The following is a 21,680-nucleotide window of genomic DNA, read 5'->3' as shown; positions in this document are numbered from 1 at the left end:
CGTTTAGATAGAACAAGCTGGTGACAATGCTATTGGCCGATTATCAACACAAAATGTCATCACCGAGAGAGCAGGCCCTACATCTCAAGCAAAAAACAACATCAGCAACGCACTCACCAGCTTTCGTTGTTTATGTTACATGAACATGCTACAGCATGTCAGGGACAGTCAGGGACTGTACTGTAACAGAGGTGTACAGGGAGCAAGGAGACACTGCCTGGGATCTGTCTCTGTTGATGAGCTGGAAGCGTTCATTTTAATCATGTATGTCCGTGGAGCATTCGGTGGAAAGAGCATGTATATGCAGCATGGTGAGCTTCTAGTCAGACATGTATGGGATACCATTCTTTGGAGAAACAATGTCATAGGATACCTTCAGAGAGATCATGTGTTACCTCCGTTTTGATGACAAAGAAATGAGAATGCGACGCCTGGAGACGTTTGGAAGACGTTTGTACAGAACAGCATTGCATGTTACAAACCAGCAGAGAACATCACTGTTGATGAACAATTGTTCCCAACAAAGCTTGTTGTGGCTTTACGCAATACATTGAGAATAAATCCGACAAGTTTGGAATTAAGTTTTGGTTAGCCACTGACGTCAACACCAAGTACATGCTGAATGACTTTCCGTATCTGGGAAAACATCCACATTGGGAAGCAGGTGAGCGAGTGTTGGAGAATGTGGTGATGAGGATTGTGGAACCTTACCTTGGCAAGGGGAGAAAAGTCACCATGGACAATTTTTCACTGTCATTGGTGAACAAGTTGCTGGCAAATAAAACAAGCCTACTCGGGATAACCGTTAAATGAAATCCAATTTATACCAATGCGTGAAAGCAAGAGCTGATAATAATTGACTATTTTTTACTGCTCATATTGACACTTATATTCATTATAATACCATTATTGTTTTTGTGCTGATTTTCACAATTTATCAAGCACACTGGGAGCTTATAATGATGTTTAGGCTACTGTTTTCACCATTTGACAGCGTATGGTTGGGTTTTTTGTAAAAAAAGAAATATTGTTATAAAAATAAGCTGTTACCATGTTCCAACACATATACTTTCTGTTTCGTAGTTGTAACGAAGGCACTTTATGAATGAAATTGATTGAACACTTGTGTTTTTGTTTTGTTTTTACATATAGCCTACACTAACATAAACTAATTTTAAATTGTATGTTGTTATTTTAAATGAAAAAATAATATATATATTAATGTTACCTAAATTCTAAAACACAACCAAATGATTATTTGAGTGATAGCATATATGAAATGTATTAAATACACTGTTAGAATGTTGCAGTCAGAATGAGCTCATTAGCTTGAAGGGGGATCCCTCGAGGCCCAGTGGTTCTAGTGTTAAAAAAGAAATAATCTGGAACAGCACCATCTAATGGTCAAAACCTGGTAACATCAAGATGTAGGATCGGACATAAACATAATTTCAATTACTAATTTCTATGAACAGGGGGAAAAAAACATCACCAAATTCACTGGGAATACATTACATAGGATAAAGAAACAGTACTCTGAGCCGCAGCTCCATACTACTTGTCAGACATAGACATGCTGGGGTAGGATTGGGTCCAAGGGTGGCTTTCGACTATTTATTTGGATTCCTCATGTCTAACTCATTGTTAGAAACAAGTTTGGCCCAAATTGTATGTTAGGTACCACATTGCCAATCAATTAGCTTAATTTCTCAGAGATGTAATTATATTTCAACAAAATAATGTTGCAGGAATGCTACTCTTATCTGTTTCTAACAATCTGAGATGGTGGGTGTCTAAATTCTGTTTCTTCTGCTTTTTGAGGTGGAACTACCCTCCACAAAGGCCACGCTAGAGCCCTGTGATCGGATGTGATGAGAGTCTTTGATCTCCTTCCTCTCCACCAGGGGGTCAGTTTAGGACTTCAGTCAGCCTGGCACATCAGTCCTCACATGCCACAATCATAGTCCTCACAAATCCCAGTCACAGTCCCCACAAACCCTAATCACTCATCTCTTTCATTCCCCCCAATGATCATCATCATCATATTGCATGGCGTTTATATGTTAATTGTATTTGATTGGGGATGGACTCAGTCTGTGGTTACAGTCGTATTACCTCCTCCTCTCTGGTTTTGGCTGTTAGCGGAAGATGTGTTTGGTGGGAATGATGATTCAGAGGCCAGTTTAACCAGGGTTGGGGATTACATTTTTTAAAAACCTGTAATCTGTTACGTTACCAGCTAAAATATTGTAATCAGATTACAGATACTTTTGAAAAACTTGATGATTACTTCGAGGATTACTTTTACATTCAGCAAGGATGTTTTTTGTTGTAGACGCTTCTCTGTTTTCTCAATGACATTCAAATCAGCATTGAAAAGAGGCAGAAGTTTGTTCCACCTGTCTGAGTCTGACCACAAGTCAGAGACCAATTTGATGACACACCAAATGTGTTTGATGGATCACGTGAAAAGAGCAGAAATAGACTGTTACAGGCTACAGTCCAAGCTATGTCTTCCAAGCTATGTCTTCCAATGGTGCGACTGCTGTCAGCATCCAAAGATTATCCAACTTGAATAAACGCTTGGAGGTAAGGATGACAGCAGTGGTGTAGTCTACGGCAATACGGATATCACTTATTATTGATATCTACAAAGCGCATTGATGTGAATCACACTGCTGCTCTCTCATTTAGCTATTTGCACCTTACCGTTGTTGTGGATGGCTGTTCACAAATCTAAATGTGCATTTGAACCCAATAATGGTTTAATTCAAGAAGTTTAAGCTGCCTATCAATCATTGTTTTTGAAACCAGTGGACAGCCAGTGAAAAATGAGCTCTTGCCACAGCTGCATAGTGCTGATCCCAGCCTATGGAATAAAAGTGTGGCTTTTATTGCTCAATCTAATTCATGCTGATAAAATAAATAAATCCATAGGCCTAATGGACACATACTCAAACTCGCACACTTTTGATAGACTTAAAGAGGCAGTCTGTAGTTGCTACATCCGATTTTGGACTTATAAATTATATACACTACCATCAAAAGTTTTAGAACACCTACTCACTCAAGGGCTTTTCTTTATTTTTACTATTTTCTACATTGTAGAATTATACATAAAAAAACTATGAAATAACACATATGGAACCATGTAGTAACCAAAAAAGTGTTAAACAAATCAACATATATTTGAGATTTGAGATTCTTCAAATAGCCACCCTTTGCCTTGATGACAGCTTTGCACACTCTTGGCATTCTCTCAACCAGCTTCATGAGGTAGTCACCTGGAATGCATTTCAATTAACAGGTGTGCCTTCTTAAAAATTTGTGGAATTGTTTTCCTTCTTAATGCATTTGAGCCAATCAGTTGTTTTGTGACAAGGTAGGGATGGTATACAGAACATAGCCCTATTTGGTAAAAGACCAAGTCCCTATTATGGCAAGAACAGTTCAAATTAGAAAAGAGAAATGACAGTCCATAATTACTTTAAGACATGAAGGCTAGTCAATACGGAAATTGTCAACAACTTTGAAAGCTTTTATTTTTTAATTTTTTGTCATTTAGCAGGAGCAATTAGGTTTAAGTGCCTTGCTCAAGGGCACATCGACAGGTTTTTCACCTAGTCGGCTCGGGGATTAGAACCAGCGACCTTTTGGTTACTGGCACAATGCTCTTAACCACTAAGCTACCTTTGCGGTCGCAAAAACCATCAAGCGCTATGATGAAACTGGCTTTCATGTGGACCGCCACAGGAATGGAAGACACAGAGTTACCTCTGCTGCAGAGGATAAGTTCATTAGAGTTACCAGCCTCATAAATTGCAGCCCAAATAAATGCTTCACAGAATTCAAGTAACAGACACATCTCAACATCAACTGTTCAGAGGAGACTGTGTGAATCAGGCCCTCATGGTTGAATTTCTGCAAAAAAAAACACTACTAAAGGACACCAATAAGAAGAAGAGACTTGCTTGGGCCAAGAAACATGAGCAATGGACATTAGACTGGTGGAAATGTGTCCTTTGGTCTGGAGTCCTATTGGAGATATTTGGTTCCAACCGCCTTGTCTTTGTGAGACGCGGTGTGGGTGAACGGATGATCTCCACATGTGTATTTCCCAATGCAAAGCATGGAGGAGAAGGTGTTATGGTGTGGGGGTGCTTTGCTGATGACACTGTCTTTGATTTATTTAGAATTCAAGGCACACTTAACCAGCATGGCTACCACAGCGTTCTGCAGCGATACGCCATCCCACCTGGTTTGGGCTTAGTGGGACTATGACTTGTTTTTCAACAGGACAATGACCCAACACACCTCCAGGCTGTGTAAGGGCTATTTGACCAAGAAGGAGAGTGATGGAGTGCTGCATCAGATGACCTGGCCTACACAATCCCCCGACCTCAACCAAATTGAGATGGTTTGGAATGAGTTCGACCGCAGAGTGAAAGAAAAGCAGCCAAGAAGTCCTCAGCATATGTGGGAACTCCTTCAAGACTGTTGGAAAAGCATTCCAGGTGAAGCTGGTTGAGAGAATGCCAAGAGTGTGCAAAGCTGTCATCAAGGAAAAGGGTGGCTATTTGACGAATCTCAAATATAAAATATATTTTGATTTGTTTAACACTTTTTTGGTTACTACATGATTCCATATGTGTTATTTCATAGTTTTGATGTCTTCACTACTCATGGGCGGCGCACAATTGGCCCAGCATCGTCCAGGGTAGGGGAGGGAATGGCCGTCAGGGATGTAGCTCAGTTGATAGAGCATGGCGTTTGCAACGCCAGGGTTGTGGGTTCGATTCCCACGGGGGGCCAGTATAAAAAAATAATAATGTATTCACTAACTGTAAGTCGCTCTGGATAAGAGCGTCTGCTAAATGACTAAAATGTAAATGTTCACTATTATTCTACAATGTAGAAAATAGTAAAAATAAAGAAAAACACTTGAATAAGTATGACAACAAAATCATTAACAACAGAGTAGTATGCTGGCTAATAAATCCTTTGTTTTGGGATTATGCTCAGGAAAAACAATTTGGCTAATCTATACTTCCATATTTCCAAGTCCTATTCTTGAAGATCAAGGGGAATATAACATGTATTGGAATGACTGGAATTCTGATATACTTTTTTTATGTAAAGATATCATTTAATCGTATTGTTATATGTAGTAGTGTAACTGCCTCTGTCGCCAGTTTATTTCATGTATTAGCATTTTAGTTTATTTTATGTATTTGCACTTTTTATTATTTAATTTCTTCTGAATTGTACGTTTACAGCAAGACGGAACTAATTATGGTTCCGCCCGAGTGTTGTCACCCGAGCGCCTTTAGCGACGCACCGAGGAAACTTTACCGCAAAAAGCGAATTATTTTTCCACTGTTATCGTGTTTAAGTGCATACTTACAAAGAAAGTATACAGAAGAAGATAAAGGACATTTAAAAGGATGTTTAGCACCTCTGTGTGATAAGCAGCAATGAGGTTTGTTGACTATTTATTTTGCTATGAGGGTGTTTGTGTTTACGTGCGTCATTTTTTGGTGTAAAATATACATAAAGTGTCTAGCTGTATGAGCTTGATTATAACGCCAGATGTGTGAGACATGCATATGGCATTATTTTGTTAATGTATTTTTTCTTTCTTTAAACCAGTTCTCACGGGTTGACCAGCATTAAAGCCCTATATTCAAATCAAGACCTCTTGCCTCATGCCTGTCACTGGAGGAGCTATAGTGAGAACTCATCTGCTCTGCATGAGTAGACGAGGAAGACAGTACCAAAGAGCCGTGATCCATGGACAAGAAGGGACATCTCTACATCCAAGAGTGTGCATCTGCTCCTGACATTTACACAGCCGCAGCATCCACAGAAGAATCCAGGCGCCTACCATGAATCCAGCTGATGCAAAGAAGCTTAAACTATTTCCCACAAGAGACTGACACATTTTTGCCTTCATATTCATACGGTATAGTTGTGTGTATGTTTAAGTGTTAACTAAGCTACAACCAAGAGACTGAATTTTGCATTTCATAGAACAACGTGATATTGATTTGTGTGAAGTAGATGTGAATATGTTCTAAAAAATTATATTAGTGGTAAAAATAGTATAAATGTGAATAGCTAATGGGAGCTGAATCACTTAGCTACAGGCCAAACTAGATTTAACCCAAATTTAAGTACACCAAGTAACAATGTCAGAGCCTAGTCTTACCTCTGGGAGAAAGCAGGTTAATGTAGGTGAAAGTATAGAGCAGCAGTGCATAGACATGCAACCACAGGCTACTAAAGGTACAAGAGCTAATGACCACACTTCCTCACAAGAACCACGAAGAAGCCAAAGAGACCGAAAGTTAACAGAAAAGGGCCAAGAACTGTACAATGAGCAAATAAGAAGATTTGCTCACCGTTTCACTGTGAGCTATGAGGAGTGGAAGGCTATTGCTAAAGACGCCAAGCAAGCTTTGAGTGGACAATGCTCAAACAACCTGCTACATGAACACATAAGCAAAATAAGTGCTGCCTCAGAGAATCTGAACATTGCTTATGATGAGTTAAGGCGCATAGACAACCCTGACCATGACACACGTCGCAGAATTGACACCTGTGATGCAGTAACCAGGAAGATCATCCAAACTGCAAAAGATCGTTTGGAGACAGCAGATAACGGTGGAGGAGATGAACAACGAGGCAACAGGGCGACATCGTCTATATTCAAGTCTGTAGCCTCAGACAAGATAAGTATCAAATCCCAATGCACTAAGTCCTCTCATGCTCAAAGCAGCTCCAGACATTCAAGTCAGATTTCTGTTAGCAGACAAGATGCCGCTGCTGAAGTTGCTGCCAATGAAGCTACTCTAGAAGTACTACTAGAACAAGAGTGTTGCATTGAGGAATTGGAAAGGCTTGAAGCTGAAGCTGCAGAGAGACAAAAGGTGCTAGATGCAAAGCGGAGACAACTGGAGCGACTAGAGACAGTTAAAAAGTTAAAGGCTGCTAAGGCACGTCAGCGAGTGTATGATCAGAGTGAGTGCTCAGATAAAGAAATAAGCAGTCTACTCCATCAAAGTGTCTGTATGAAGGAAAAGGAAGAAGTTAAACATGAAAATAATCTGTTGCAGCACCATTCTTCACCACAAGACCGGGCACATTCAAAGCAGGATGACAGCACAGCAGCTCTTGTTAGAGCACTTGCAGAGTCCATCAGTGCAGGTCGTCTTCCTATACCTGAACCAACAATATTCAATGGCGACCCACTCAGATTCAATGACTGGAAGGTTTCATTTCAGACACTCATTGATCGGAAAAACATTCCAGCCGAAGAAAATATATATTACTTGCGAAAGTATGTGGGTGGACCTGCTAAAAAGGCTATAGAGAGCTACTTCCTGCTTGGTTCAGAGTCAGCCTATCACGCAGCATGGAGGATTCTCGAGGAAAGATATGGAAATCCATTCCTCATAGCCAAAGCATTCAGAGATAAGCTGGAGGCATGGCCCAAGATAAGCTCCAAAGGCAGTATCGAACTTCAAGAGTTTGCTGATTTTCTTCGGAGCTGTGAGGCTGCTATGACTCAGATCAGAGGCCTCGAAGTACTTAATGACTGCAATGAGAACCAGAAGTTACTTGCAAAGCTTCCAGACTGGCTGACCTCGAGATGGAACAGAAAGGTCATAGAAGTGGAGGAAGAAAGTCACACATTCCCAAGCTTCCAGCAGTTTGTAAAGTTTCTCACACGTGAAGCTAAGATTGCAAATAACCCAATAACATCTCTCCATGCTCTGAAACCTGCTGAAGGTGAGCAGATCAAGGTTTTAAAGAACAGAGCTCTCGGAGCAAAGGTACTAGCAACTAACTCAGATGAAAAAGCTTCCTCCACAAGCTGTGTTTTTTGTGAGAAGTCAGGTCACAGTCTACACAAGTGTTGGAAATGTATGAATAAAACCATCTCTGAGCGAGTCAAGTTTGTTCAAGGGATGAAGTTGTGCTTTGGCTGTCTGAAGCCTGGCCATCGCTCAAAGGAGTGTGAAAATAGAAGGATCTGTGATACTTGTGAGAAAGGACATCCAACCTGCCTACACGATAATCGCAGCAAAGAAAGAGGAATGTCAACAAGGACTGATGGAGAAATGGAGAGTGACAAGTCAAGAGAAGGAACGACAGATCGTTCACAAGAGAGGGTGACAAAACCACCAAGCGAGGTAACATCTAACAGAGTTATCCAGAATGTTAAAGGCACCCATACATCCTCAGTCATTCCTGTGTGGTTGTCCACTACAAGTAAGCCAAATCATGAAGTTCTTGTGTACGCTCTTCTCGATACACAGAGTGACACGACCTTCATCCTTGAAGAGACAGCAAAGGTGCTTCACACTAAAAATGAACCAGTCCAGTTAAAGCTCTCCACAATAGCTTCAAGAAATACAGTGGTGCCTAGCAGAAGGCTGACTGATCTACAAATAAGAGGATTCTACTCCGATAAGATAATCTACCTGCCAGTAACTTACTCAAGAGAATTCATCCCTGCAAACAGAGATCATATTCCCACACCAGAGACTGCCAAGGCATGGTCTCATCTTGAGCACATTGCAGATGAAATTGCTCCTCTGCAGAGCTGTGACATCGGCCTACTAATTGGCTACAACTGTCCTCAAGCTCTTGTACCAAGACAAGTGGTTGCTGGAGAAGAAAATGAGCCCTTTGCTCAGAGAACAGACTTGGGTTGGAGTGTAGTCGGCTATGGCAACCCATGTCTTGACTTTGGAGATGCCTTTGGAATAAGCCATCAAGTCATTGTGAAGCAAGTGACATCAGTTCTTCCAAATCTCCCAAACGAAGTGCACTATGTCTGTAGAACACAGATCAAAGAAGTAGTCCTTCCAACAGACGTCATCAAGGTGTTGGAATCTGATTTTGTAGAAAGGGCTTCAGAAGATGAACACCTTTCTCAAGAGGATCTCCAGTTCATGTCAATTATGGAGAGTGGCATCAGACTCAAGGATGATGGGCACTATGAAATGCCACTTCCCTTCAAGAAAGGAAGACCAAACTTACCAGATAACAAGGTATGTGGCATCCACCGTCTCAGATGTCTGGAGAAGAAGTTAAAGGGAAATGAGCAGTACTGCAGAGACTATAAGACCTTTATGGATGAGACAATAGCTTCAGAAGACAACCCAGCTGACCACGCCTCAAGGGGTGTCACAGCAGAACAACTCACATATTTTAACTGGTTCACAGGTCCAGACCTTCTTTGGCTAAAAGAGCTACCAACTGGAGTTGTCATGGTGGGAGAGATCGAGAGCAGTGACCCAGAGGTCAAGAAAGCTCAGGTTCATGACACTCAGGCAGAAGAAGCAAAAACAATTTTAGATCGTCTACACAAGTTCTCAGACTGGGCAAGAATGGTGAAGGCTGTTGCCAGACTCAAGCGCTGTGCTAAGAAAATCAAAGGTCTCAAGCCAAAGTCCTGTGAGGCCTCGAACTTGGAGGAAAGGAAAGAGGCGGAGCTGACCATAATCAAGATGGTCCAGGAAGCAACTCTCTCTCAAGAAATTCAACGCCTTAGACATCATAAGGAGACAAAGGTCAAAGACAAAGCCAACCAGTTGCACAAACTATGTCCGTTCCTGGATGATCAAGGTGTAATCAGAGTAGGAGGCCGCTTAGCTAATGCTGCCCTACATCCACATGTGAGGCATCCAGCAGTACTTCCTAGAGACAGTCATGTTTCTGCATTGCTCGTCAAGCACTATCATGAGAGAGTGTACCATCAAGGTCGAGGAATGACTATAAATGAACTCCGATCCAATGGCGTATGGATCCTGGGTTGCAGCAAGCTTGTTTCATCCCATATTCACAAGTGCACAAGTTGCAGAAGGTTCCGAAGATGCACAGAGCAACAAAGGATGGCAGACCTTCCAGAAGAGCGGATGGAAACAACTGCTCCATTCACTTACTGTGGAATGGACTGCTTCGGACCATTTCACATTAAGGAAGGAAGAAAGGAGCTAAAGCGTTATGGGCTGTTGCTCACCTGCATGTGTTCAAGAGGAGTTCACATTGAAGCACTTGATGACTTGACCTCAGATGCCTTTATCAATGCTCTGCGTTCATTCATCGCCATTCGTGGATCAGTAAGGCAGATAAGGTGTGATCAAGGGACAAACTTTGTCGGAGCAAGGCGTGAGTTCATTGAAGCACTGAAAGAGATGGATCAAGAAGAGCTCAAAGATTTGGGCTGCGAGATCATCATGAACACCCCTGCCTCAAGTCATATGGAGTCTGGGAAAGACAAATCCGCACAACAGAAGTGTCCTGGCGTCCATTCTAGAACAGTCGTCCAGACAACTTGACTCCTCTTCCCTACGAACATTTCTATATGAGGTTATGGTGGTTGTGAATAGCAGACCTCTAACCACTGATCATCTGAACGATTCTACCAGTCCAGAGCCCTTGACACCAAACCACATCTTGACCATGAAATCCACAATCATTCTCCCTCCTCCTGGAAAGTTTGTCAAGGAGGATCTCTACCTCCGCAAAAGATGGCGCAGAGTTCAACTCTTAACCAACAACTTTTGGGTACGATGGAAAAAGGAGTATCTCCTGAATCTCCAACACAGACAGAAGTGGACCAAAGATCGCAGAAATGCAAAGGTCGGTGACATTGTTCTGTTACAAGATGCTGCCACACCACAAAACCAATGGAAGCTAGCAAGAGTCATCGAGGTGTATCCTGGAAGTGATGAAAGAGTGAGGAGACTCAAGTTACTCATCAGTGACTCCTCCCTGGATGGAAGAGGAAAGCGTACAGCCAAACCTGTTTACCTGGAGAGACCCATTCAGAAAACAGTTACATTGCTAGAAGCAGACTGATGGTTCTATCATACACTCACACACAGTTTATTAGTTGTTTATTAGGACAGAGTTTCATTTAATTTATTCATGCAGTAGGTTTGTCTCCAAGTTTTAAGAAATCACATGTGATTTGGTGGGAGTGTAACTGCCTCTGTCGCCAGTTTATTTCATGTATTAGCACTTTAGTTTATTTCATGTATTTGCACTTTTTATTATTTAATTTCTTCTGAATTGTACGTTTACAGCAAGACGGAACTAATTATTGGTTCCGCCCGAGTGTTGTCACCCGAGCGCCTTTAGCGACGCACCGAGGAAACTTTACCGCAAAAAGCAAATTATTTTTCCACTGTTATCGTGTTTAAGTGCATACTTACAAAGAAAGTATACAGAAGAAGATAAAGGACATTTAAAAGGATGTTTAGCACCTCTGTGTGATAAGCAGCAATGAGGTTTGTTGACTATTTATTTTGCTATGAGGGTGTTTGTGTTTACGTGCGTCATTTTTTGGTGTAAAATATACATAAAGTGTCTAGCTGTATGAGCTTGATTATAACGCCAGATGTGTGAGACATGCATATGGCATTATTTTGTTAATGTATTTTTTCTTTCTTTAAACCAGTTCTCACGGGTTGACCAGCATTAAAGCCCTGTATTCAAATCAAGACCTCTTGCCTCATGCCTGTCACTGGAGGAGCTACAAGTATAAAGTGATGGGTTAGAAGGATCCTACATAACCAACCCATAAAGTAAAATTTAACATCCATATATGGCCAGCTATGTAAGATTTAACATTGATTTATCCTGTAATAGATGTAATTCAATTGGTAACATACATTTTTGTCTCCTTCTAATGCCTCTTAAGGGGAAAGTAATCTAAAAGTAACTGAATGTAATCAGATTACGATACTGAGTTTGGGTAATCCAAAAGTTACTTTACTGATTACAATTTTGGACAGGTAACTAGTAACTGTAACGGATTACATTTAGAAAGTAACGTATCCAAGCCTGAGTTTAACATAGTGGGAGACAAATAGGAATACAAATATATTTGGAAGACAAGGGGGTTGGAGGAAGGAATGGAGTAGGTGGGAGAGATGTAAGGGATTGGTGAGAGGGATGGACAAGGATATGAAAGAGGTTGATGAAAAGGATGGAGAAAAGACATTTGGAGGGATGGATGGATGAAAGATGGATGAAAGATGAAGGGTTGTGTGAGAGATGTAACAGATTGGAGGGAACCATGAAAAGAGGGATGAAGGAGTAAAGGATAGAAAGAGAAGGAGGGGCTGTAAGAGAGAGGGTTGGATGGAGGAATTAATCAAAGCGATTTACAGGAGCAATTAGGGTTAAGTGCCTTGCTCAAGGGCACATCAACAATCGGCTTGGCGATTCGAACAAGCGACCTTTCAGTTACTTGCCCAATGCTCTTAACCGCTAGGCTACCTGCCGCCCCCAGAGGTGAATGAATGGATGAAGAAACTGCTTGATTGCCGGTCTGGGTGCACAGACACAGCTGTGTGATCAACACACACACGCCAGAAAAGTTTCCACCACCGACCTCAACAAGACCTGGTCACCATGGTCTAAAATGACCTCCCAACACAAGTTAACACCATCCCCCTTTCCTCTCCACCCCTAACACAATCCCTCTCTCCTCTCCTCCTAACCTTCGCCCGAGAGAAACGGTAAGCTGGTATTTAACAATGGGGAAAACACACGGTGATTTTAAACGCATCCCTTGATCTTTCTGTTCTTCTCGTGCTTGCCACAGGGAATAAGGCAGGGAAGAGGGAGAGAAGGGAGATGAGGAGGGAAGAGAGGAGGAGGAGGAGGAGGTGGAGGAGGAGGAGGGAGCCCTCAATGAAAGTGTGTCACTTTCTGGCTAATTACCGGGCCACATTCCCATGCTGGGTTTGAAATGCCACGCCTGTGTTTTATCTCTGCTCAGTACAAACGCTTGTTGGGCTGAGGGAAGGAAGAAGGAGGGAGGGAAGAGAGAGAAGGGAAGATGAGAGAAGAGGACAGAGAAAAGAAGAGGTGGACTAGGAGGGGAGAGGAAAATGAGGGAACTGGAGACTCAGAATGGCAGCCAACCTCAGGCTCGCTTGCTTGTATCATCTCTGATAGTGCACTCTGTTGCTCTCTCCCCTACCTCTTTCTGTCTCTCTCTCTTTCTTTCATTCTCATTCCCTCTTTTTCCCTCTCTCTTTCCCATAGAAGTCTCTGGGGACACCCTTATTTATATAAGTATATTTCAGCACACCCAGGGGTCACCCCACCCAGAGTCTATAGTATATTGAGATCTCTACATTGACCCCACCCTGATATACAGTAAGTGTAGTATATTGCCTCCCCCTTACCTGTGTGAAGAATGGTTCGTAGATCTCCACTCCCTTGTCGGAACCCTGTGAGAGGACATCTCGTCCGCGGTGCCAGCTGTAGCGGACTGGGGGATTGGAGTTGGCCACGCAGCGCAGGAACACTGTCCTCTCGTAATAGAACTGCTCTTTGGCCTCTCCTACACTCTGGTGCACCGTCACTAAAGGGTCATCCAGGTCTGGAGACAGAGAGGAACAGAGGAAGAGGAGAGGTAAATCCATTGATGAATTCATGAATCAATGAATGAATCAATCCATCAATCGTGCAAGTAATGAATCCATTGAGAAATCAATTGAGTGGCTAGCTAACCAATATGACATTTGGATTATTAACACGGATATCATACTTTATTGTATTTCAATGACCCCAATTACTCTTTTAGGACAAAAGGGTAGAGTACAATCAATTAATTGGTCGATAAGGCAAGTAATCAATCCAATAAATAATCAATCAAATGGCTTCATTATCATAAACAAGAAAGACACATTCAACACAAATATAGTCGTTTTGCAGATATGTCACCTGCAGGCAGCCTGATAGAGTTGAAAAGTGAGGTAAAGAGTAAGACAAGCTCGACAGAGGTCCAAATACACACGCACGCACACGCACACACAGACTCTCAGATCTCCTGCCTCCACATGAACTCCAGGATCAATACATCCCCTCGACTTTCCTAATCAATGAGCTAGCATGCACAGCCTTCAAAGTGAAAGTACTGTAAGACAGACATGGGAAAGGTCCGCAAAAAATCTCGAATATCCTCCGCAAACACTTCCCTGATGCCTATCACTCTTTAAGATACTATTTAATTGCCCTCTTGTCCCTAACAGGAGATCAGTAAATTAATATCTCTGTTTCCTCATCCCCATTTCCCAACACATCAGAGCGAAGTTTTCCCCGTCTGTCTGACAGTTAGCTATTTGAGCAAAGCGCTCGCGGTTTATTAAATGGATTCAAAGTTAATAATCTAACTCGCCTGACGATTAAAGCCTTGGCAAATAAGTGTTCATCATAACTCTGTCTGTCTTTTAGCATGCTAATGCTCACCTTTTTAAGATCATGTCCATTTGCACAGTCAAATAAACTAAAAGGGGGCTAGTCCATTTCCCCTTTTCATCTCCCTCTGAGATGCAATCAGTTCTCAATGCAAGCGAACAGGCAATTTAAATGGAATTGATTAAGGAAAAACCAAGTTATCCCATCATGCTAAAATACCCTAAATGATTACGGATGACGTTCTGTGCTTATCTCTCAATCTCAATCTCCATGTACAACTATTTTCATTCCACTGTTAAACATTTGCTGAGAAAACGATATTAGGCATTGAATTGGAGCGGTTAATCAATGGATGCATGCCTTGAATTCAGACTGCCAGTATCGTCCTCCCTCTGAGTTACGCCCCAGGACCTATTTAGGGAGCATACTGGCCGCACCGTACACATACGCATGCACGCACACGCAGGAGTGCACACAGGCAAACACATACACCAGGGGGTTTTCAGGAACAAAAAGGGGCTTTGGTGGTGGGTGTGGCAGGGGGCGTGGTAGGGGGCGCGGTCGGACGTCGGCCCGGGCTACATTTGAGGCCCCTATATTGGCTCTGTAATAATTGTTAAGCAAATTTCACCATGGAGCTCAAATACATTATTGCAGTTTTAAAGCACATTTTCTGCAATTCTACACTTTTTGCCATGCAGCTGAGATAAATGGTGGCAGTTTTAAACCAAATTTCCTGCGATTCTGCATATTCTTCCATGAAGCTGAGAGAACATTTTGCAGTTTAAAAGCTAGTTTCCTGCAATTCTATGTATTTTGCCATGGCTAATGCTGTGTTCCTTTGACTCAAACATAATAACAAAAGTAATACTGCTAAATTCATTGTTTTTTTTGGTGATAGTTTTCAACGATTATATTATTTTACAAAAATATATAGATCCATTATCTTTTCTACATACTTTATATAGGGTTTTAGTCATTTAAGTTTACACTAAAAGCGTTTTTCCATCCCGAAAATGAATTAACCCAAAAAATATGAATATTGTTATTTGTTTTTTACACTGTTTGGACTTAGGCGACTCAACAAAAAAAAACGCTTAGGCGGCCCACCCAAGGAATACAGTGGCAGAAAAATCTCTGCACACACGTGCGGACCACAATGCTTATTCCTCAGTTACATGCTCTGGCCTACAGCACCTTAATCAAACCCCAGCAGTGGTCAATACTTCATCCAAAAGCCATTACATTACTCTGTTTGTGTGTGTGTGTGTGTGTGTGTGTGTGTGTGTGTGTGTATGTGTGTGTCATTACATTACAGAGGCTCAGCTCAGGTATGGGCAGCAATTATCTCTGGGAGGAGAGAGACTGACAGCCATGCGGAGGAAAAGACAGAGCGATTGACTGGAGATGTTTTGGCTGTGCACATTGCTCTAAATAAATATACTGTTTCATTATGGAGAAGAAGGGAGGATGGTGTTGGTGTGTGTGTTTGTGTGTGTGTGTGTGTATGTGGGGTGTGTATTCACACGTGTGTGGTATGCAAGCTTGTGTGTGCGTGTATGTGTGTTTGTGTATGAATCCCACATCTTATCTCCAGCTCTTCCCTGGTTCCCCTACTCTCTGCCTGATTCAGACACTCAATTTGTGGAGTGTGACGGAAAGGCAGTGATTCAGAAGGAGCCGTATCGTATCTACCCTGGGATGGATACACGTGTTTCTGAATGCACAACCTGATTGGGGCTTGTCAACTATCCTGTTTGTGAGAGTGGGGGCAGCTAGTAGGTGTGTGTGTGTGTGTGTGTGTGTGTGTGTGTGTGTGTGTGTGTGTGTGTGTGTGTGTGTGTGTGTGTGTGTGTGTGTGTGTGTGTGTGTGCGTGTGCTATGGACAATTTGGGAGGGGAGGTGGGACTATTTATAGTCAAATGTATGCACGGAGGAAGTGGATTGATGCTAGGAGCACAGTGTGGAGAGATAAATATGGAAATATGGAAATGTACGCACTGGATAAAAATTTGATGAATTTCAAACAAAATTCCACCTTCACCATCCGTCCTCTCTCTCTCTGCTGTGAGGATGTTACTTCGCATGTTGCTCTTGTGCAATTACCTTTAAGAGTCACGCTTAATGTACAGAGCCCAGAGGAGGTGTATGTGTATGTGTGTGTGTGCGTGTGTGTGTTAACGGGTGGTTCCCAGGCAAATAAATATGTCCATGTACTGTACAGCTCAATGCTCCGTGGCACCAAGTTAACCTTTTATTATGTCACCGGCCGCTCTCACTCCCACCAAGCACACAGTCATGACCAGAGAGTCACAACACAATGTTGAGATCTTCCCGTTTCAGACGTGAGAGAGAGAGAGAGAGAGAGAGAGAGAGAGAGAGAGAGAGAGAGAGAGAGAGAGAGAGAGAGAGAGAGAGAGAGAGAGAGAGAGAGAGAGAGAGAGAGAGAGAGAGAGAGAGAGAGAGAGAGAGAGAGAGAGAGAGAGAGAGAGAGAGAGAGAGAGAGAGAGAGAGAGAGAGAGAGAGAGAGAGAGAGAGAGAGAGAGAGAGAGAGAGAGAGAGAGAGAGAGAGAGAGAGAAGGTGGTGGCATGTCAAATCGTTTACTCATATCGTTTACTCTATGCGTCATACAAACTCTTCTGCAGGCAGGGAACATGGAGAATGTTAATGATGGCGGTTCTCTAGTGGAAGTGCACATTATAGTATAAGGATGCTAGTGTATACTCTTCATGCTTCATGCTTTCACGATTGTCTGGTTGATTTCATCAGTACTACAGTCCAGTAGATTACTTTGGTAATACAGCCATTGAGAAATTAGAACACAGACATTGGGTGCTAGCTATTCATGATGAATAGGAAAAACGATTCTCCTTCCCGAAATATTGTGTTTGACAAATGGGCTGACTGTCACGGTTTCGGCCGAGGCTGCCTCTCTCCCTTGTTCGGGCAGGTTTCGGCGTTCGTCGTCTCCGGAATTCTAGCTGCCACCGTTGTATGTTCCATGTTTCCTGTTTGATTAGTTTTGTCTGTTAGCCACACCTGTCTTGTGTTATGTCTCATTAAGCACCCTATTTAGTTTCCTTGTTGTTAGTGTAGTGTTGTGTGTAATTGTTTCGTGTCAGGTGTTTGTGCGTTACCCGTGTTTCGGTACGCCAGTAACGATTAGCTTCCTCCTCGGTTGAGGAGAGTTTTTGCGCCCTGTGTTTGTGCGCTCGTGTTTGACGCCTGTGTGCGTCTGTTTGGCCTCAGGCCGTTTTTGGATTATTTTGCTCTCTAGTAAAGTCTTGTTGGACTGTACATCTGCTTCTGCGCCTGATTCCACACCACACCATTTAAACATCGTGACAGAATTACACACCCGACATGGAATCAGCAGGAGCCGAAGCAGCCCCGACGAGACTGGAGGTCCAGGTCCGGGAACAACAGGACCAGATACAGCAGATGGGGACCGCCCTGCAGGAGGTGATCACCACGCTCCGAGGCTGGGGAGCGCCTCCACCACCTCCCTCACTGCCAGCACCATCGGCCAGTCCGCCCATCCCAGCGCCAGAACCCCGAGGAATCCGACTCTCTCTCCCGAGGGCCTACGAAGGAACCGCGGCTGGGTGTCAGGGATTCCTCCTCCAGGTGGAGCTATACCTGGCCACCGTACACCCGGCACCCTCGGGGCATGAGAGCGTGTCCGCCCTGATCTCCTGCCTGTCCGGGAAGGCGTTGGAATGGGTCTTCCTCCGGCAGGGGAGGAGGAGTGCCCAAGAATTCGCTCTCGAATTCCGTACTCTAGCGGCAGATGCAGGGTGGAATGAGCGGGCCCTCGTCGATCTATACAGATGTAGCCTACGAGAGGACGTCCGTCGGGAGCTGGCTTGTAGGGACACCAGTCTCTCTTTCGACCAGCTGGTCGACATGTCCATCAGGCTGGATAACCTATTGGCCACCCGCGGTCGTCCTGAGAGGGGTCCGTCCATTTCACCCTCCAGCGCCTCCGAGCCGTGTCCTATGGAGCTCGGGGGCGCTGGCGCTAGAGAGAGGAGGAGTCGGTTGGTTAGGGGGTCCATCCACTGCACCAACTGTGGTCGGGGAGGACACACCGCGGCTAGGTGCTGGGGATGGCCTCCTAGGGAGGATGACGACAGGTCCCGCACTGGGGATTCCCTCCAGGTGAGTAGGCGCCCCACTCACCCAGAGCTCACTGTTGCCCATTTTTGGATGCCTGTGCGTTTTCCACAGGTAGCACCTCATTCCCAGCATAAGGCGCTGGTAGATTCAGGCGCGGCTGGGAATTTTATTGATAAAAAGTTTTGTTTAGCGTTAGGGATTCCCCTTATTCCTGTTGATGTTCCTTTCCCCGTTCATGCCCTAGATAGTCGTCCGTTGGGTACGGGCTTAATCAGGGAGGTCACGGCGCCACTTAGGATGTGTGCGCAGGGGAATCATCAGGAGATGATTCAGCTGTTCCTGATTGACTCTCCTGCGTATCCGGTGGTGCTGGGCATGCCCTGGTTGAGTACCCATAACCCAGCTATTTCGTGGCAGGAGAGGGCTCTGATGGAGTGGTCTGCTCAGTGTGTGGGTAGATGTTTGGGCGTTTCCGTAGGGGCTACCTCGGTGGAGAGTCCAAACCAGGTGCCCGCATTGCACGTTCCCCCTGAGTATGGGGATTTGGCTATTGCGTTTAGTAAGGCGAGGGCGACGCGGTTGCCACCCCATAGGCAGGGAGATTGTGCGATAGACCTCCAGGCAGGAGCTGCGCTCCCACGGAGCCATGTGTATCCTCTGTCTCAGGAGGAGAAGAAAGCTATGGAGATTTACATAGACGAATCTCTGAGACAAGGATACATACGGCCTTCCACTTCCCCTGCGTCCTTGAGTTTCTTTTTTGTGAAGAAAAAGGATGGTGGTTTGCGCCCGTGCATCGATTACCGTGGTCTCAATCAGATTACGGTGAAGTACAGAGTCGTTGCATGGGGCGCGTTTCTTCACGAAATTAGATCTCAGGAGCGCGTACAACTTGGTGCGCATCAGGGAGGGTGATGAATGGAAGACAGCCTTTAGTACCACCTCGGGCCATTACGAGTATCTGGTCATGCCATACGGGTTGATGAACGCTCCGTCAGTTTTCCAATCATTCGTGGATGAGATCTTCAGGGACATGCAGGGGCAGGGGGTGGTTGTGTACATTGATGACATTCTCGTGTACTCGCCTACCCGTGTCGAGCATGTGGCCCTGGTGCGTAGAGTGTTGCGGAGGCTGGTGGAGCACGACCTGTATGTGAAGGCAGAGAAGTGTCTGTTTTTCCAGGAGTCGGTCTCCTTTTTGGGTTATCAGTTGTCTGCGTCAGGGGTGAAGATGGAGGGAGACCGGGTGTCGGCCGTGCGTAATTGGCAAACACCAACCACTGTGAAAGAGGTGCAGCAGTTTTTGGGGTTTGCAAATTACTACAGGAGGTTTATCCGGGGTTTTGGACAGGTGGCAGCTCCCATCACGTCTCTGTTGAAGGAGGGTCCGGTGCGTCTGCAGTGGTCGGCCGAGGCGGACAGGGCGTTTGGGAGGCTGAAGGACCTGTTTACCTCGGCCCCGGTGCTGGCGCATCCGGATCCCTCTTTGCCGTTCCAGGTAGAGGTGGACGCGTCAGAGGCCGGTTTAGGAGCCGTGCTTTCACAACGGTCTGGCGCGCCACCTAAACTCCGCCCCTGTGCTTTTTATTCTAAGAAGCTCAGTCCGGCGGAGCGGAACTATGACGTAGGGGACAGGGAGCTGTTAGCCGTGGTACAGGCTCTAAAGGTGTGGAGGCACTGGCTTGAGGGGGCTCAACACCCTTTCCTCATTTTGACGGACCACCGTAACCTGGAGTACATCCGGGCGGCGAGGAGGCTGAACCCTCGCCAGGCAAGATGGAGTATGTTCTTGACCAGGTTTACTTTTAAAATCACGTACATCCCTGGGTCACAGAATGGCAAGGCAGATGCGCTGTCTCGGCGGTATGACACGGAGGAGAGGTCCGTGGAGCCCACTCCCATACTGCCTGAGTCGTGTCTGGTGGCACCGGTAGTGTGGGAGGTCGATACTGAACTCGAGCGGGCGTTACGCACCGACCCTAGTCCACCACAGTGCCCGGAGGGTCGGAAGTACGTTCCGCTCGAGGTTCGGGATCGATTGATCTATTGGGCTCACACGTCACCCTCCTCTGGACATCCGGGTATCGGCCGGACAGTGCACTGTCTTAGTGCCAAGTACTGGTGGCCCACGGTGGCAAGGGATGTGAGGGTTTATGTTTCCTCCTGCTCGGTGTGCGCCCAGTGTAAGGCGCCTAGACATCTGCCTAGGGGTAAGTTGCTACCCCTGCCCGTTCCACAACGACCATGGTCCCACCTCTCTGTGGACTTTATAACAGACCTTCCCCTCTCCCAAGGGAATACTACTATCCTGGTCGTTGTGGACCGGTTCTCTAAGGCCTGTCGTTTGCTCCCCATGCCGGGTCTTCCTACTGCCCTACAAACTGCCGAGGCACTGTTCACCCATGTGTTCCGGCACTACGGGGTACCCGAGGACATTGTGGCTGATCGGGGTCCCCAATTCACCTCCAGAGTCTGGAGAGCGTTTATGGAGCGGTTGGGGGTCTCGGTGAGCCTCACCTCGGGGTACCACCCGGAGAGTAATGGGCAGGTGGAACGCGTAAACCAGGATGTGGGTAGGTTTCTCAGAACATACTGCCAGGACCGGCCGGAGGAGTGGTCAAGGTACGTTCCCTGGGCCGAGATGGCCCAGAATTCCCTACGCCATTCCTCCACTAACCTAACTCCATTTCAATGTGTGTTAGGTTACCAGCCGGTTCTGGCACCCTGGCAGCAGAGCCAGATCGAGGCTCCTGCGGTGGATGAGTGGGCGCGGCGCTCGGAGGAGACTTGGAACGCTGCACACGTCCACCTGCAGCGGGCCCTCCGACGTCAGAAGGCGAGCGCTGATCTCCACCGCAGTGAGGCACCGGTGTACGCACCTGGTGATCGAGTCTGGCTCTCTACCAGAAACCTGCCCCTCCGCCTGCCCTGTCGGAAACTGGGTCGGCGGTTTGTAGGGCCATTTAAAGTCCTGAGAAGGTTGAACGAGGTATGTTATAGATTACAGCTACCTGTGGAGTATAAGTGTATTAACCCCTCGTTCCATGTGTCCCTTCTCAGGCCGGTGGTAGCGGGCCCGCTCCAAGAAAATGAGATAGGGGAGACTCCCCCGCCCCCATTGGACATCGAGGGGGCACCGGCGTACTCCGTGAGGTCCATCTTGGATTCGAGACGTCGGATGGGGGGTCTCCAGTATCTAGTGGAGTGGGAGGGGTACGGTCCGGAGGAGCGGTGCTGGGTGCCGAGGAGAGACATTTTGGACCCGTCGCTCCTGACGGAATTCCATCGGGGGTATCCGACGCGCCCTGCTCCACGTCCTCCGGGTCGTCCC

The 21,680-nt window shown here is 45.4% G+C and overlaps 1 protein-coding gene across 1 annotated transcript in view; it reads right to left on the bottom strand.

Annotated features, from left to right (window-relative positions):
* The window catches only part of LOC311108674 (MAM domain-containing glycosylphosphatidylinositol anchor protein 2), a gene marked incomplete at both ends in the record, with an annotated part of 397,367 nt that overhangs the window by 163,153 nt on the left and 212,534 nt on the right, over positions 1-21,680 (bottom strand). The window contains one exon of the mRNA XM_084151384.1: positions 13,215-13,411. Coding sequence (XP_084007510.1) covers positions 13,215-13,411 — 197 coding nt within the window. The remainder of the gene's footprint in view (positions 1-13,214; positions 13,412-21,680) is intronic.

The sequence above is a fragment of the Coregonus lavaretus genome (genome assembly GCF_964263955.1).
Source record: "Coregonus lavaretus genome assembly, chromosome: 33".
Lineage (NCBI taxonomy): Eukaryota > Metazoa > Chordata > Actinopteri > Salmoniformes > Salmonidae > Coregonus > Coregonus lavaretus.
This window is presented reverse-complemented; position numbering and strand designations above follow the sequence as displayed.